The sequence below is a fragment of the Chiloscyllium punctatum genome, chromosome 18 (genome assembly GCF_047496795.1).
Source record: "Chiloscyllium punctatum isolate Juve2018m chromosome 18, sChiPun1.3, whole genome shotgun sequence".
NCBI classification, from domain to species: Eukaryota; Metazoa; Chordata; class Chondrichthyes; order Orectolobiformes; family Hemiscylliidae; genus Chiloscyllium; species Chiloscyllium punctatum.
The window spans coordinates 84,929,770-84,942,958 of record NC_092756.1 but is presented as its reverse complement, the minus strand read 5'-3'; the positions used below and the strand labels follow the sequence as shown (position 1 = coordinate 84,942,958).

The window sequence follows — 13,189 nt, the reverse complement described above, 5'->3', positions numbered from 1 at the left end:
CACTCCATCCGCCCCCGACCTATCACCTTCATCCCCTCCCCCACTCACCTATTGTACTCTATGCTATTTTCTTCCCACCCCCACCCTCCTCTCATTTATCTCTCCATACTTCAGGCTCTCTGCCTGTATTCCTGATGAAGGACTTTTGCCCGAAGCGTCGATTTTCCTGCTCCTCGGACGCTGCCTGAACTGCTGTGCTTTTCCAGCCCCACTAATCCAGAATCTGGTTTCCACCATCTGCAGTCATTGTTTTTACCCATCGATGTAAGGATGCTGTTCTGGATAAAACATGGCACCTTCACTTTCAGAATCATTCCACCACAACAAAACATCTTCCTCTCCAGTCCTGACTCAGTTAGTCCCCAATTTATGAGAGATCTGATGACACATTGTAGGTGAACGGGTATCCTATAATATAACAACAAGGCCACATGAAACATCAAGCCAAGCCACATGTTCCTTTCATTGGGTGAAAGTGCTTTCTCTGTCAATAATCCATCTATCTCACTCGGCATAAACATGATCCTGAAATGCCTTATTGAGGCTTACACCCAATGAGGTGAACTACAGATGTTAGACCCCACTTGGTTTAACTGTAATATTATTATCACTCCTTGACAAATATCTCTCCTCATCAGCTCCACTGGGCAGTATGGTAGCTCAGTGGTTAGCAGTGCTGCCTCACTGTGTCTGGGTTAGCCATGGGAAATGCCGAGATGAGGTGGAGAGGGTGGGATCCTCTTCAGAGGGTCAGTGTCAATGCGATGGGCTGAATGGCTACTCCCACTCTGAAGGGATTCAATTCTATGACTCCATATCCCACACTAACATGCTGCACTCTTGATTGAGGCCAGTATCATTGATCCCTCTTCCTGGTGTCACGGACCTTCACAAAACCTCCTGCTGAGAGTTTGATGGTTGACGCTGTTTTTCACATGAATCAACTCACCACAGAATTTAATTTTCTTCCAGCAACTGTGCAGGCTGGCATTGTATGAATCGGATCTGCTCGCGTCCTGCTGTTTTTCCCGCAACTGCTGGGCATATCGAAATTTGTGGGCACGTCACCCGTGTTGGCAATGGGACATCATGGCAATGGGACATCACGTGAGCATTGACATTGAGGTCCTTTGTTAATCTCCAAGGGCTCATGGTCTTTAGCCATGGGACTGCTCCATACCACAAAGCAGATGCTGTCAGCTAGCAATCAGCAAGCCAGGCAGCATCAGGGGGGACCCTCTACCTGTCTTTTCATCTATCCCCTCTTCACCCCCCTGCCCCTGCCACCCCCTTTATCTGCAGCACCCCCTACACCCAGCCCCAGTCCTGAAAAATGGTTACACCCGAAACAGTGACTTATTGCTCTCCCAGCCTCCTGCCTGTCTGTTTTGGATTCCAGCATCTGCAGTTTACTAGCAATCAGCCTAAAATCCTTGCTGAGCTATGGAAGACCAAGTGAATTTGCACCTTTAAAGACTTGACCGCTTCGGGAACTGCACCCACAGTCACAAGACTTTGCAAGCAACCTGCACACCCACGCAGTCAGCATGGAACTGCAGAAATGCCAACAAGGACAAAACAGCGCTCCAGGCTAAAGATTTTGCTTCATTCCTGATAAGAGACAAAGACAGCACACACGGCCCAGAACGGCATAGAGGTCAGGTGCCTGCAGGTTACAGATTCTCTTGGGAAGCAAAGATCGGTTCGGAGCATTCCCAATTAGAGGGTCGGCTAAGATGCCAAATGTATCAGCACTCCACAATAAAAGGTAAAAATCTCAGCTGGGACTTTAAATTGTCAAAACGAAAGTGAGATTCACAGAATGCCTACAGTGTGGAAGCAGGCCATTCCAACCCTCCAAAGAACATCCTCCCCATCCGTTTCACCTTATAACCTTGCATTTCCCAATCTCTGGACACGAGGGAGCAATTTCCCATGGCCAATCCACCCTAACCTGCACGTCTTTGGACTGTGGGAGGAAACCCCACAGACACAAAGAGAGCATGCAGACTCCACACAGGCAATCGTCCAACGGTCTCAGTGAGGCAGCCCTGCTAACCACTGAGCCATCTTAAGGTGAGAAGTAAATTGAAAGAAATAGAAGCAGGAGTAGGCCATTTGGCCCTTCCAGCCTGCTGCCCCTTTCAATGTGATCACGACTGATCGTCCAACTTTCGATACCTCCAAACTCTTTGCTTCCTTTTAACCTGAAGAATCCTATCTACCCCTTCCTTGAAAATATTCAACACTCAGTTGTTTTCTGTGACGGTGGTCTCCAAAGATTCACCTCTCTCTGGGTGAAGAAATACACCACACATGGAATGTTCCCTCCACACTGAGCTGGCGCACAAGGAGGAATCAAGGACCATGCAAGTACTTTATGCTGATAGCACCAGGAAGGTCATACTTTAGAACCGGGGCACCAAAGGAGCATGTCAAAAGCTTAAGCAGACAGAGTCTAGGACAAAATGACTTTTAGAAGGGTTTCAATGCTGTGATACGTGTGAGGGATCCATAATAAAAGTCATCATTCTACTAAGACTATAGGCACAAGGCTTTATTTGCAAAATAATGGAAAAGAACATATATATTGTGCATTTGACTGAGAGAGGCAGGTATATCATCCACTTTGTCCACAAGGAGGTATAAAGCATCCGCCGTGAAATAAAAGCATACAGCACTGCTATACTACACAGATTCAAAACCTTCAGATAAAGAATACTAAAGAACAATTATACTTTCCTGAGTAAAAGTCATAGAGTCATACAGCACGGAAACAGACCCTTTGGCTCAACCAGTCCGTGCCGATCATAGTCCCAAACTAAACTCGTCTCACCTGCCTGCTCCATATCCCTCCAAACCTTTCCCAACTATGTACTTATCCAAATGTCTTTTAAACGTTGTAATTGTACCGTCTTCCACTATTTCCTTAAGAAGTTTAGAATCCCTAAAGTGTGGAAACAGGCCCTTTGCCCCAACCAGTCCACACCGACCCTCCGAAGAGCCATTCCTGATGAAGGGCTTTTGCCCGAAACGTCGATTTCGAAGCTACTTGGATGCTGCCTGAACTGCTGTGCTCTTCCAGCACCACTAATCCAGAATCTGGTTTCCAGCATCTGCAGTCATTGTTTTTACTCCGAAGAGTAACCCACCCAGACCCATTTCCCTCTGACTAATGTACCTAACACTATGGCCGATTCAGCATGGCCAATTCACCTGACCTGCACATCTTTGGATTGTGGGAGGAAACCGGAGCACCCGGAGGAAACCCGCACAGACACGGGGAGAATGTGCAAACTCCACACAGAGAGTCGCCTAAGGCTGGAATCGAACCTAGGACCCTGGTGCTGTGAGGCAGCAGTGCTAACCACTGAGCCACTGTGCCACCCACAAGCCACTGTGCCACCCACGAGCCACCCTCTGTGTAAAATATTTGCCTCTCGTGTCTTTTTTTAAATCTTTCTCCTCTCACCTTAAAAATGTGCCCACTACTCTTGAAATCCCCTATCCTAGGAAAAAAGACAGCTATCATTAACTCCATCTATACCTCTCAATATTTTATAAATGTCTATCAATTCACCTTTCAACCTCCTACACTCCAGTGAAAAAGTCCCAGCCAGGGATACAGCAGCACCTAAAAGCTTTACTGTAAAAGAAATTACACTAGGAAGACCCAGCAGGAGAAAGATTACAGCCAATGTTTAATATCAGAGATATTTCAATACCAGAGAAGCCTGAACCAAAAAAAAACACACGATTGGACAGCTTAGAGAAAACAATTCTTAAGGTACAGCATTACTTCAAACAAATGCTAAATCACAATCACTTTTCTATTCAACATGACCTACAGCAGACGGCATTAGCAATTGTTGCAAGATAAATAGGCACAGATACCTTGATAGGGTTCTAAAGCATTTCACAATTACTTTAATCCAAGAGTAAATAAAACTCTTAAAAGCAAAATTTAACAGAAGAGTTCATCTGCTTTGAGAATCTATAGCTAATATTATTAATGATCTGCGACTATGGAGCTTCCAAATCAAAATTCATAACAGACAGAATTGTTGTTAGAGTCATTTATAAGTCTTTGACATATTTGATGCAGTACAAGGAAGATTTGACTTTAGGGAAAGCTATTCAGATAATATAGAAAACAGAAAGCAACAAAATTCACAGAGAAATCCTTGTCAAAGGACAGCAATAGAATCTAGCCACTTTGCAACATTTAAACACACCGAAGAAATATGATACAGACAAACACAAAGAGTAGGCCAATCAGAGGATATTAAGAGTTAATGTCTGATCTGTAAAACAAAATAAAAAGCCTCACAGGCAGAAGCAATGCTCAGTTACGATAAAAGAAGTTACATCTGTAAATGTGTAAATCACTTTCTGATGATGTACTAAGGTTGGATGCTGTTTCAAAGCAGCAAAACATCAAATGCCTATAAACTCTTACAAAGATGTTAAATGATAACATGACTTGCATTTGAAAAAACACCATATGTATCCTTTGTGGGAAATGGGTAATCCGACCAACTCAGGTTTGACTGAGCTTATTCCTTCAAGGGATATCGAATGAATTTAGACTTTAACGTACAGGTCAGTATCTATGTCTTGTCAGATTAAATACCTTGGCTGAGGGTCCTCTTGTGGCACATCAGTAGTGCCCCTACCTCTGGGCTGGGTAGTGCAGGTTCAAGTCCAGAGGTGCACAATAACAACTCTGAGCAGTTTGATTAAAAATTAGGTTTAAAAATGAGGAAGGAAACTTGGCTGAGGGCCCTCTTGTGGCACAGCAGTAGTGTCCCTATCCCTGGACCGAGAGACCTGGCTTCATGCCCCACCTGCTCCAGGGGTGTGTAGTAACATCTCTGCGCAGTTTGATTAGAAAAATAGGTCATACAAAAGAAAACTTTTGTTGAGGAAATAGAAGTTGCAAACTGCAGAGGAGAAATTACATGGTCCAAGTGACGTAACTCTCAAGAGTAAAGCTATGTCTTCGATCACTCAGCAACTCTCCCTCTCTCTCAGTGACACAAAGAGTTGAAGGTGAAAATGTGCATGTGATTTAAAATCAACACTTCTTATCTTTGAGCCTTACGTCTTAACCCTCAACATTTATCCCAAAGTGTTGACTTCTCCCCCTCCTGATGCTGCCTGGCTTGCTGTGCTCTACCAACCTCTTCCATCTGGAAGGATTTAGGCAGCAAATACACGAGCACATCACCACCTTCAAGTTCCCCTCCAACTCACTCACCAACCTAACTTGGAAATATATTGCGGGTTCCTTTACTGTCACCGGGCCAAAATCCTGGAATTCCCTCCATGGGGACATTGGGGGTCAACCCACAGCAGATGGGCTGTCGTGGTTCTCTCTATCTCCCAGTCCTTATACCTTTCCCCTGATATTTGTGCCCAGGCGCACAATACTGCAGATGCTGGAAACATAGAACAAGGATCAGAAACACGAGCCATCCTTGGCAGGTCTGTCACACCCATGGCCACAGAAACAGTTTATGGCTCAAGCTGATGAACTCTAAAATCCTAAACATGGAACCCTGCTTCTCTCCACAGCACTGGGCATTTTCGGTGTTCTCTGACTTTGTTCCAAACTCTTGTGGATGAGCAAAGCTGAATCATAGAATTCCTACAGTGTGGAAAGAGGCCATTTGGCCCATCGAGTACGCGACAACCCTCCAATGAGCGTGCTCTCCCCCCCCAATCTCCATATAATCCCACATTTCCCATGGCTAATCCAACTAGCCTGCACCCTATGGGAAATTTACCATGTCTAATCCACCTAGCCTGAACATCATGGACAACTTGGCATGGCCAATGAATCTTAACCTGCTTATCTTTGGCAGTTGGGAGGTGAAAGTAGCACCCAGGCAGATCTGGAAAGTGTGCAAGCTCCTCACAGGCAGTCACCCGAGGTGGGGGATTGAACCCAGGACCCTGGCTGCTGTGAGGCAGCAGTGCTAACCATTATACCCCACGTGTTCTATCTATTCACAGGAGTTCTCCTGTTTTGGCACATACATTTCTTATAATGAGGTGGATGTGTTGATTTGTGAGCACATGCATATAGACGTGGATCATTGGCCCCCTCACGGCTGCTCCAGCAGTGTAGATGATCTGCTCCAATTTCCAAACCATCCTGACATGGAGCGAAATCGCCGATTCTTGACTGTTGCCAGGTCAGAATCTTGGAACCCTCTCTCTGGCAGAGCCATTGGTGTGTCACTGTCATACAGACTGAGGTAGTTCAAGAATGTGGTTCTTTGTCACCTTGCCAAAGGCAGGTTGGGAGGGATAATAAATTCTACTCTGGCCAGTGACATCTACATCCCACAAATGAATAAAAATAAGCTTGCACTGTACCCACAGCTATATATGTAGCAGTTAGACACAACTGAGTAACTTGAGAAACGATTTAAACAACAAACCCACAGCAGTAATTTTGGAGTCACATGCAGAGATTGAGTAGGTCAGAGGATCCATTCATTCATGTAAAATGTGATTACGAGGTTCTATTTCACAGCAACTCAGCAGTTTCAGGATTACAAGAAAAAACCTCAAAGGACTGCAAATGCTGGAAATCAGAAAGAAAAACGGAAATTGCTGGAGAAACTCAGCAGGTCTGCCAGCATCTATGGGGAACTTCTTCAGAACTGATAGGGAAAAAGGCCCATGCTAAAGATGGGATGGGGTGAGGGGGAGCAGGAGAAGAGAGCACACAATAGGTGGAGACAGGGCCCTACTGCAGGGGCTGATGCTGTAGCTAGAGCGGAATTTGGACAGCCTGGTTCTAAATTCTAGGTCAGTATTCTAATAGTGCATTGCCATTCACTACTAAAATAGTACGGTGATGGATAAAAACTCTCGGCTTTTAAACCAAAGTTGAATTGTGGGGAGTACACCGTTTTTACAAAGCTATGTGCCGGGACTCTTTAAAGGAACTTCCTTCTCAGGAATGAGGATGCCTTTCTTCCGCTCTGAGGTTGTGGATCCTGAGGTGAGCAACAAGTCTCCAGCAAGATCCACACATCCCCAGCCACAGTCAGGGGAGGTGCTGTTAAATACAGCAAATACCGAGGCCGGACCCGTTTGATTGATTGTAGCATTTGAGACGGATAATTCCTAACCAGACAAACACTGTACATTTTCTGTCATGTTCCTATGTATTAATTCTAGCCTCTTGCTTCCTCGTCTTACTGAGCTCTTGCTTCACTGGAAATTGCATTGAGATCCTTCAGTCAGCAGGTAGTAGCACATTCCTATAGGCCGCACACAGATACACACTTGCCGAAACACACACGCACATGGAACACAGAAACAGACACAGAAGCTTATAGATACATACAACATACAGAAGCACAAATACATACACAGACACACCTGCAAAGCACAGAAACACATGCATTCAGTCACACATTGAAACACCCATACACAGAAACATACACTAACAGAAACAACAGACTTAGAGAAGGACACACATTGACAGAAACACATACAGACAGACATATACATTTCAAACACACAGAGAAACACACATTTACTGAAATGCATACCAGACAATAACACGTTTACAGAAACACACATACACATAATTTTGAAATGCACAGAACACTTTATAGAAACACAGAGAAACTCACTCATACAGACACATATATTTGAAACATAGAGGCACGCAGATACATTGGAAACACACACAGAAACACACAGATTTGAGAGAAACACACACATGCATTTGAAACACGCACGCACACATTTGAAACACACGCATTTAGAGAAACACACACACATAGTCATATATATTTGAAACGCACAAAAAACAGCCGGATCGCTTGTGTCAAAACTGCCTTTTCCGAATCCTGCACCTCTTCAAGCCCCGCACACTGCCCCCGGCTGGAGCAATAGTGTTGAAGGAAGTTTTCCAACTTACCATTCATGCGTCCGGGGGAGCGATAGGCTCCAGCTACTGTCTCGAAAGTCAAGAACCTGGCGTCGTCCGGGATCAGACGAAGACGAGTGTCAGGGGGAGAGTTAAAAAAAAAATCTCCAAGTCGGGGACAGAGGGGAAGTTATGTCTTTCTGCTCAGCTGAGGATCCAGTCCGGGGTGGGGCTGAAGGAAGGGAGAAGGGGGGGGTGGAATCAGAGCTCATCACTGACTGAGCAGCTACACTTCGGAAAGTTCAGCTGGCGGAGGTATGTGAGGGTGTGGTGTAAACATTGCCAGCCTTCAATCCCAAGTGAGGACCTCCCACTTCCGAAAGGCTGTTTAAAATGAAGGTACGGGCCAGGCTGGGCTCTACAGACCGAGGGTATAACCGGGAGCCCAGACTCAACTGGGGGACAAACAGGGCTGGCATTAACTCAAGGTCTCCTGCTCCCTATGAACCCGGGATTATCGACTTGGGATGGAGGGAGATCGAGATTCAGCCTCAGAATGCCATGGACTCATACAGCGCCAGAGCAGGCTGTTCGTGCCATCTTGCCTGTGATAACCCTTTGAAGGCACTGTCTAATTAATCCCACTCAATCCCTCTTTCCCTCACAGACTCCACACGCAGAGTGTTAGCAGAAGACCACCCAAAACCATTATCACTGGGCTGTTCATCAAGAGACCCAGGCAGTGTTCTGGGGTCCTGGTATTCAATAAATATTTGGAATTTGGAGTCTAATGATGACCGTGAATCCATTGTCGAAAAGATTCATCTGGGTCACTAATGTCCTTCAGGGAAAGAAACTGTCGCCCTTATCTGGGAAAGACAGGACTGTAGATTCTAGAGATCAGAGTCAAAACGTCTGGTGCTGGAAAAACACAGCAGGTCAGGCAGCATCGGAGGAGCAGGAGAATCGACATTTTGAGCATAAGCCCTTCATCAGGAATAGCCTACATGTGACTCCATCAACCAAACAACCCAAACCCCCCCCCCCATGGCTGAACACTTCAACTCCCCCTCCCACTCCACCAAGGACATGCAGGTCCTTGGCCTTCTCCATCGCCAGACCATGGCAACACGACGGTTGGAAGAAGAGCGCCTCATCTTCCGCCTGGGAACCCTCCAACCACAAGGGATGAACTCAGATTTCTCCAGCTTCCTCATTTCCCCTCCCCCCACCTTGTCTCAGTCCCAACCCTCGGACTCAGCACCGCCTTCTTGACCTGCAATCTTCTTCCCGACCTCTCCGCCCCCACCCCCTCTCTGGCCTATCACCCTCACCTTAACCTCCTTCCACCTATCGCATTCCCAACGCCCCTCCCCCAAGTCCCTCCTCCCTACCTTTTATCTTAGCCTGCTGGGCACACCCTCCTCATTCCTGAAGAAGGGCTTATGCTCAAAATGTCGATTCTCCTACTCCTTGGATGCTGCCTGACCTGCTGCGCTTTTCCAGCAACACATTTTTCAGCTCTGATCTCCAGCATCTGCAGTCCTCACTTTCTCCTACATGTGACTCCAGACCCATGGCAATGTTGGTGACACGTACTTGCCCTCTGGACAATTAGGGATGGGGCAATAAATACTGCCCTAGCCAGTGATGCCCTCATCGCATGAACAAAGATAAATGGCATGTTGGCCTTTATTTCAATGAGAATGGAGTATAAAATCAGGAAGATCTAGCCAAATCTATAGCAGGTACTAGTCAGACCACAGCTGGAATACGGGGAACAGTTCCGGGCCCCTTTTCTAAGGACAGATCCAAGGAAAGTGGTGTTGGAGATTTAGGCTGGTAGTGTATCCCCTGCTCCCATTGCGGTCTCCGATCCTCGACATTGGGGAGACTGGATACCTACTCGCAGAGCGCTTCAGAGAACATCTCTGGGACAGCCGCACCAATCAACCCCACCGCCCCATGGCCGAACATTTCAACTCTCCCTCCAACTCTACCAAGGACATGCAGATCCTGGATGTGTTCCATCGCCACTCCTTTACCACCCGACTCCTGGAGGAAGAATACCTCATCCCCACCTTGGGGCCCTCCAACCCCAAGGCATCAATGTAGATTTCATCAGTTTCCTCTCCCCTCCCCTCCACCTGACCCCAGTTCCAACCTTCCAGCTCAGCACCGCCCTCATGACCTGTCCCACCTGTCCATCTTCCTTCCCATCTATCTGCACCACCCTTCCCTCTGACCTATCACCTTTACCCCTACCCCCATTCACATATTGCACTCTCAGCTACCTTCCCCCCAGCTCCAACTCCCTCCCATTTATCTCTCCACCCCCCGAGGCTCCCAACCTCATTCCTGATGAAGGGCCTTTGCCCAAAACGTCAATTCTCCTGCTCCTGGGATGCTGCCTGGCCAGCTGTGCTTTTCCAGCACCACACTCTTGACTGGTATAGAGGGACTATCACACGAAGAGAGGTTGCACAAATTGGGCTTATGGCTCATTGGAGTTGAGAAGAATGGTAGGTAACTTTATTGAAACACACAATAGTCTTAGGAGACTTGACAGAATACAAAGGTTATTTCTCCTTGTGGGAGAGTCTAGTTTTCAAGAGCATAATCTTAGAGTAAGGGGGTCACTCACTTTGAACAGGAATGAGAAGGAATTTCTTCTCTCAGAGCGTAATGAATCTGTGGACTTATTTGCTATATAGAACTGTTGGTGCTCAGTTGTTAAGTATAGACAGAGTAAAAAAAAATCAGACCTTTATAGGGGAAGCATGGTGGCTCAGTGGTTAGACCTACTGCCTCACAGCACCAGGGTCCCAGGTTCAATTCCAGGCTTGGACGACTGTCTGTGTGGTGTTTGTACATTCTCCCAGTGTCTGCGTGGGTTTGCTCCGGTTTCCTTCCACAGTCCGAAGATGTGCAGGTTAGGTGAATTGCCCATAGTGTGTAAGTCAGAGGGAAATGGGTCTGGGTGGGTTACTCTCCAGAGGGTCGGTGTGGACTGGTTGGGCTGAAGGGCCTGTTTCCACACTGTGGGAATCTTATGGGGAAAAGGCAGGAAAGTGAGGATTATTGCATCAACTATGACCTCATTGAACATCAGGGCAGACTTGATGACCCTATTTCTGCTCCATCACCTTCTGGCTTTAAGGTCGAGTTAGTCTTTAAAGTAATGAGTTCCACTGTGAAACACTCCTGCAGACTAGTGTCTCCTGAATCCCTGAGCAACATGGCTCAAAAACTGGAAACCAGGCTGATGTCTCTTTTTGACTTTTTAAGAAAAGAAATATACCGACAGGCTAATATTTGTGAGATATCCACTCCCTTCACTACCGAAGTTCCATAGCAGCAGGGTGTACTGTGGACAAGATGCACTGCACAAATTCACCAAAGATCCTCAAGCAACATCTTCCAATGGCCATTTCCGTCTGGAAGGACAAGGGCAGCAGATATATGGGAACACCACCACCTGCAAGTTCCCCTTCAAGCCACTCCCCGTCCTGACTTGGAAATATATCACCGCTCCTTCACTGTCGCAGGGTCAAAACCCTGGAATTCCCTCCCTAAGGGCATTGTGGGTCAATCCACGGCAGGTGTACTGCAGCGGTTCAAGAAGCTGCTCACCCCCACCACCTCAAGGGGGCAACTAGGGACGGCAATAAATTCTGGGCCCGGCCAGTGACGCCCACATCCCAGAAATGAATTAATAAAAACAAAGCTTAGGGAACTCTCTGTTGGGTGATAGCCAGTGGGGAAGGAATGGGTGTCTCCAGGATTGTGTCTGTGTGTTAGTTTGAAATACAATTTGTCCTAAACAAGATCAGGAAGCTGTAAGCAGTAACTCTGAGAACCTTGTGTTGTTATCTCGAGAAAGATCATCAATGTCTATGAAAACTGAATTTTCAACGTGCACATAATTCCTGACAGAGCCACAATCCATGATTCCATGTTCTAAACAAGAACTTTTACTGTACTAGAATTAAGCAAAGTGAATGCTACCAATTTAATAATGCTTTGCCAACCTTTACAATTCAAAGCCAAAACTCTTAACTGTTTACTAATCTGTTTTAATTCCATTCAGAAGTTCCTCTATAGGCCTCAATATCCTTTTGGGTTCTTTCCCTTTTGCTCAAACCAAGCCAAGGTGTGCCACAACTCTCAGGAATGCACTTTGATCTGCCGAAGTTTTTCAAAGTGGCCCTTAGACTTTCAGAGTGCTCTCTCTCTCTCTATGGCAATTACATTGCCAATCTCTCCCATGAGCTTTATCACTAACAAGGGATGCTAGTGAGCATCCACACCAACCTGCAACCCACCCAGACCCTTCCCCTACATTTACCCCCTGCACCAAACACTACAGGCAATTTAGCATCCAGAGGAAACCAACACAGACACGGGGAGAATGTGCAAACTCCACACAGACAGTTGCCTGAGGCAGAAATTGAACCCAGGTCTCTGCCACTGTGAGGCAGCAGTGCTAACCACTGAGCTACCATGCCACCCACAATTCCAGATAGCCACAGAAGGAGCAGTTGTTCTAAAAAAGGTACACTTTTAAGATGGAGCTGTAATCACTGGTGACAGATGCTGTCGGGATAGGGTAGGCAGTTAATGAAGTGCGTTTAGATGAGATTTGGCAAAACTGGATTTAGCCACACAGTGCAAATTGGAAACATGTAAGTGTGTGCTAAAACTCTCCACCAAAATTCAGAAAGGAGTTACTCATTGCTGATTGTTTTTTCACTTCCACCTCTGGCCTCTTCAAGTAAAGACAGCCTATCCTTTGAATGTTGATCATCTCTGGCGTATTTCTCAAACCCTGTTTCCTTTGCCACTTCTATAACATTCTAAAATTCAATTTGCAAATCTATAACTTATATAATTTTTAGTTTATAACATGAGGGGCACAGATAGGGTGAACAGCTAAGATCTTTTGGGGGGAGTCCAAAACTAGAGGGCATAGGTTTAAAGTGAGAAGGGAAAGATCCAAAAGGGACCTGAGGGGCAACATTTTCATGCAGAGGGTGGTACGTGTATGGAATGAGCTGCCAGAGGAAGCGATGGAGGCTGGTACAATTGTAACATTTAAAAGGCATTTGGATAGGTATATAAATAGGAAGGGTTTGGAGGGATATGGGCCCAAGCTGACAAATGGGGTTGATCAGATTGGGATGACCTCATAGAGGGGGTGACCTCATAGAGGTTCATAAGGTCGTGGATAGGGTAACTAGGCAAGGTCTTTTCCCTGGGATGGGGGAGTTGAGAACTGGAGGGCATAGGTTT

General features: G+C 46.3%; 1 protein-coding gene across 1 annotated transcript in view; it reads right to left on the bottom strand.

Moving 5' to 3' along the window:
* LOC140489274 (caspase recruitment domain-containing protein 11-like) overlaps positions 1 to 8,197 on the bottom strand; it is a 122,795-nt gene extending 114,598 nt beyond the window's left edge. Inside the window, exon 1 of the mRNA XM_072588643.1 lies at positions 7,949 to 8,197. Coding sequence (XP_072444744.1) covers positions 7,949 to 7,955 — 7 coding nt within the window. The 5' untranslated portion in view covers positions 7,956 to 8,197. The remainder of the gene's footprint in view (positions 1 to 7,948) is intronic.
* Positions 8,198 to 13,189: the final 4,992 nt, after the last annotated feature.